At 28.7% G+C, this 4,537-nt stretch overlaps 1 protein-coding gene across 1 annotated transcript in view; it reads right to left on the minus strand.

Moving 5' to 3' along the window:
- The window catches only part of LOC106458545 (GRB10-interacting GYF protein 2-like), a 104,191-nt gene that overhangs the window by 77,689 nt on the left and 21,965 nt on the right, over positions 1 to 4,537 (minus strand). Inside the window, exons 6-8 of the mRNA XM_022384785.1 lie at positions 2,225 to 2,360; positions 1,808 to 1,940; positions 166 to 191 (exon numbers count right to left, since the gene is read on the minus strand). Coding sequence (XP_022240493.1) covers positions 166 to 191; positions 1,808 to 1,940; positions 2,225 to 2,360 — 295 coding nt within the window. The remainder of the gene's footprint in view (positions 1 to 165; positions 192 to 1,807; positions 1,941 to 2,224; positions 2,361 to 4,537) is intronic.

Consider the following 4,537-nt stretch of genomic DNA (forward strand, 5'->3'; position numbering starts at 1 on the left):
ACGAGTGCGTTGTTAACACCCTAACAGAAACTTGGCATATTAAGACTTCCATGTTATAATGTTAAGCTGATAAAGGAAAACACTCCGAAAATGTTTTATAATGAACCAAATGACTATTTAGATAACAGTTTCTTCATAAGAAATACAACATAAAAGTTTACAGACCTGGAATTCTGTCCAGTCTTCTGTCCCTATGAAAATGCATAGTTTTAAATGCAATATATTTGTTTTTCCATAAGAAGTATTTAAATTTGCACTTAATTAAGTTTAATAAATCCAAAGGAAAGATGAACATTTTATCAGACTAATACAATTTTAAAATAGAAGTATTTACAAGTATCTGCTACACTTATTTCAAATTTCTAAATGAATAGATTCTTACAACTCTAAAAGTTTTCCAATGCTACAGTTAATACACTAAAAAAACTTTAAGCACAATAGACAATGACAAATATCTTACTCTTAAACCTGGTTTCACAGGGTGAATTAACATCACTCTGATTTAATACCCATGTTGATTACACAAATTAGCTGAATAAAAAAAATTAACATCAAACATGCTACAAAGAAATAACTTGTATAACTACAGAATGGTCCTTAATTAGTTTTTAAGATACAGATATGGTTAAGTTTATTAACCAATATAAAAACATTATTTTGTATGTTACTAACCACTGAAAGAGCATACATGGCTAGAAACTGAATAACTTAATATCTACTTTCAGTCCAAAGACTTTCAAAAGTACAAAAACAGCATATTTTGTGGTAAATTTTTAAACTTATCCCAGCCTATGATTCTTTGTTAAAATAACTCTTTCTGATCAGAAACAGCATTCATCCTTGTAGCAGATTACCACAGCTATCAAAGTGGTTATATAGCCAAATACCATTTGTATTTTGTTACTTTCTTGTAGTAATTTAATAATGAAAACCAAATTTCTACATTTTTTAATCCAAAATCAATTGAACAAGGAAAGGATAAAACTGACTGCAATAGTAATCATGTAAGATTTTAAATTGAGATTTCCCAAGTCAAATAGTTTTGAAATATTTATTTTAAAGTGGAAAAGTAAGCCAAATATGTTCCAATTTTTAAAAATAAAAGGCAGCTTGTAACATTATTCATCAGGACCTCAGTAACTGAAGTTATCAAATCCTATAATAAACAGGATGAAAAAAGGTTAAAGAACCAAAGAAACAAGAAAACACTACATCTTCCAACAAATAAGGGAGAAGGTCAAGTGAAGCAGACTTAATATAAATCTTGACTATTCACATGTATCACACACACTATACTACATTGCATCATTACATTCATCACTATAATATCAAGGGTAAGTTTCAATTTATAAAGATATTTCAAATATATATATATATTTTTAAAGAAATTAAAATGGATAAAATTACTAACACTAGAATTTGCAACTACCCCTTCTGCTTCAGATATGCAAAACCAAAAAGCCAGTAGAGGGCTACAAGTGGTCAGAAAAGCATCAACACATAAGAAATTCATAGTAGTGCATTCTCTGAGCATCTCAAAACAGTTGAAACTTCTATATTTGCAAGAATCTATACAATCTGATTCAAAATAAGTACCTATACACATAAAAAAGCTTGCTAAATTTGAAAGTTTGTTTCATTTATGTATATAAAAACAAGACTTACACTGACATCAAATATAACACTGGCAGAAAATTCTCTCCTTTATATAAATCATATTATCACCATGACTAACAAATGATTACCAATGATAAACTAAACATTCTTTGATAGAAAGGACAATTTTAGAAACTGTAAAACTATCTACCTTTCATTCCACCTCTGTTCTTTTTCACCAATGCTTTGACTTCTTTCAAAGTGACGAGTACGTGAAAAGCCACCAGGAGGAGCATCAATGCCATCTTCATACTCTATCCCTCTCTGATAATAACCACCACGTCCTAGATAATAAAATTCATTATATATATTTATTTAATTTATTCTTTTATCTTCTAAGATCTTCAGAAACACTAACCCTTTGTTACTTTTTCTAACAAGGAATCAAGTAATGTAAGACAGTTAAATATTTCTATAAAAATTATTATATTAGAAATAGTTATAAAAAATATACTTTTGATTAAGTGTATTGTATTTTACATGTTCTAATAAGCAGATAAAATGTTACACTTTGAAATGTGATTATTATAATTATTTTAAATCTGAAAAAGTTAAATACACTACAAACCTCTGCCTCTTCCTCGATCCACTGATCCTCCTCGGCCACCCCGCACTGGCGGTGCCCCATTGCCTCGTTCCGAGAGCACTCCTTTTGAATTAAGTCTTAATACTGCATCACTATTTACCGATCGTGCCCAAAGACGCTGAATGGCAATTGCATATTATTAAAGAGATATAAAAAGAATCAAAACAGATCTTATATCACAAGTCAAATGCTAATCAATATAAATGTGGAATAAATAAACTAGTAACTTATCTTTCATTTACTTAATTTATTGTTATTCATAACAGCAGACTCCTCAACAGTTAAAATAAAATTTACAAGTCAAATAGTTTTGAAATATATATTTTAAAGTGGAAAAATTTTTAAATTTTGCCCCTGATCACTAAATCAAAGCTCACTTGAATGAAAATATCTTACAAACTAAAGAAGAATATATACTAAAAAACTGCTTTAAAAAAACCTATAAAAATAGACTGTTTCCATCAGAAATATTAACATTCAAACAGAATATGAAGATTAAGATAATGGAGGTTATCTGCCAAAACTATATAACAATTCAAAAATTCCTTTTTTTAATTATACCTATTTTTTTCTTTATTTTATTTGTGTATACCTTAACCCTGAGAAAAAATACATTAAACCTACTAGAGTTTAGTAAAAAAGAGAAATGTTCAGATTACCATCTATTTACATCATGCCTGCATTTTGCTCCTCCAAGCCTCAAGTTTTGCAACTACCAATTGCTTGCAAGTTTTGCTATTTTACCATTTAATTTACTTTTAACATGCATTTTATTTTTGTTCAATGTTTTCAATTTAAACTCAACATTGAACTTTACTGACACATAATTTCAGTCTTGAAATCAGACCATATCGTAAAAATGTACTACAAATCCGTGTATTTTAATAAAACTTACTAAATATTTTTTATTTTCCAGTAGTGTATGTCAAAGTTGTACAGTCACTAAAATAAACAAATTATAAAATCTTCATTTTCACATTTTTCTCAAATGTAGCTATAGAATGCAAATAATTTAAATATAATTCCAAGCCAATCAATCATTCATGGTTATTTATTTAACAGAAGGCAGAAACAAAACATGTAAAGCCAAGTTAAAAAAAACATTTTTAACATCCAGAGTTTTCAAAAAAAGGAAGGAGGAGGTCATTTTTTCTTTTTTAAATGACCTCTTTTAAAGAAAGTTTGCACTCTTTTTTCATGACTTTTGCATGTTTTCAAAGGGTCCATATCAAAAAGAAGTCTTCTTTATTTCATTTTTTCATCAAAACAATACAGAATTTAGAAAAATAAAGAAAAAAGGAAAAATTAATCCACTGTGTTCACCTAATTTTTTATTCAGAAGTCTTCTTTGTTTCTTTGTACGATAATTTAAAAAAAGGAAAAACATCTGCAAAAGAAAAGTGGGAGGAGGCGGCTGCAAAAAAGGAAGCAGGCGAGGATGTTAAACGTATTTTTTACTTGGCCTAAAATGATCTAAGAGAAGCAAATATTACACAAGCCTTGAATGTATTCATTTTAATTTAGATAATTTTTTACATCAAATACAAGGGCATTTAAAATACTTAAAAGAAAGCAATCAATGAATATAATGTAACAGTACCCTATCATCACAAGTTTTCTGTCTCACTGCATTATGTGTTGTACATTTCTAATGTTTACACATTTTAGCATTATTCTCTGAATACTATTTCTGTGTATTGTATGGAAATAAAATTCTGTCTACATGGTTGCATTTGCTATGGCACAACAGTTTTATATTTGCTTAATGATTCACAAGATCAAGACTCAAAAGTATTGGTGGCTAGTTAGCATAAGTAAGTAGGTTCTCGTGTTCATCCCGTGACCATCAAATGGCACTGGCATTTGTTTGATTGTTCACAATCCAGGCAAGATTATGAGTATTCAAATTAGTTGGAAGTAATGGTCAAAATTGTTTTTAAAAATTGAGCAAAAATGTGGAAAACCATACTTGTGATACGGATCATTAAGCCTTTTAAGATAGCTTGTTGGAATAGTATATCAGTTTGTTATTATATTAGAAAATGTATATGTTATAAAGTATGACATTGAAAATATGACACTTCCTGGAAATTCATGTCAGTTGACTGCAATCTTAACTCTCTTAACACGGGCTCAGTCAATTTGACCGACCATGTGACCTCTTTGTACTTGTTTAAAGTCTTTATAGATTTAATACTTCTAACTTTCAATATAATGTGTATATCTTCACAAAATTTAGCAGTCTTTCAGTTAATATTAGAAGTCTTTCAGATACAAAAAATAATATTTTTAGTG

Source organism: Limulus polyphemus, unplaced genomic scaffold (genome assembly GCF_000517525.1).
Source record: "Limulus polyphemus unplaced genomic scaffold, Limulus_polyphemus-2.1.2 Scaffold483, whole genome shotgun sequence".
In the NCBI taxonomy this organism is placed as follows: Eukaryota; Metazoa; Arthropoda; class Merostomata; order Xiphosura; family Limulidae; genus Limulus; species Limulus polyphemus.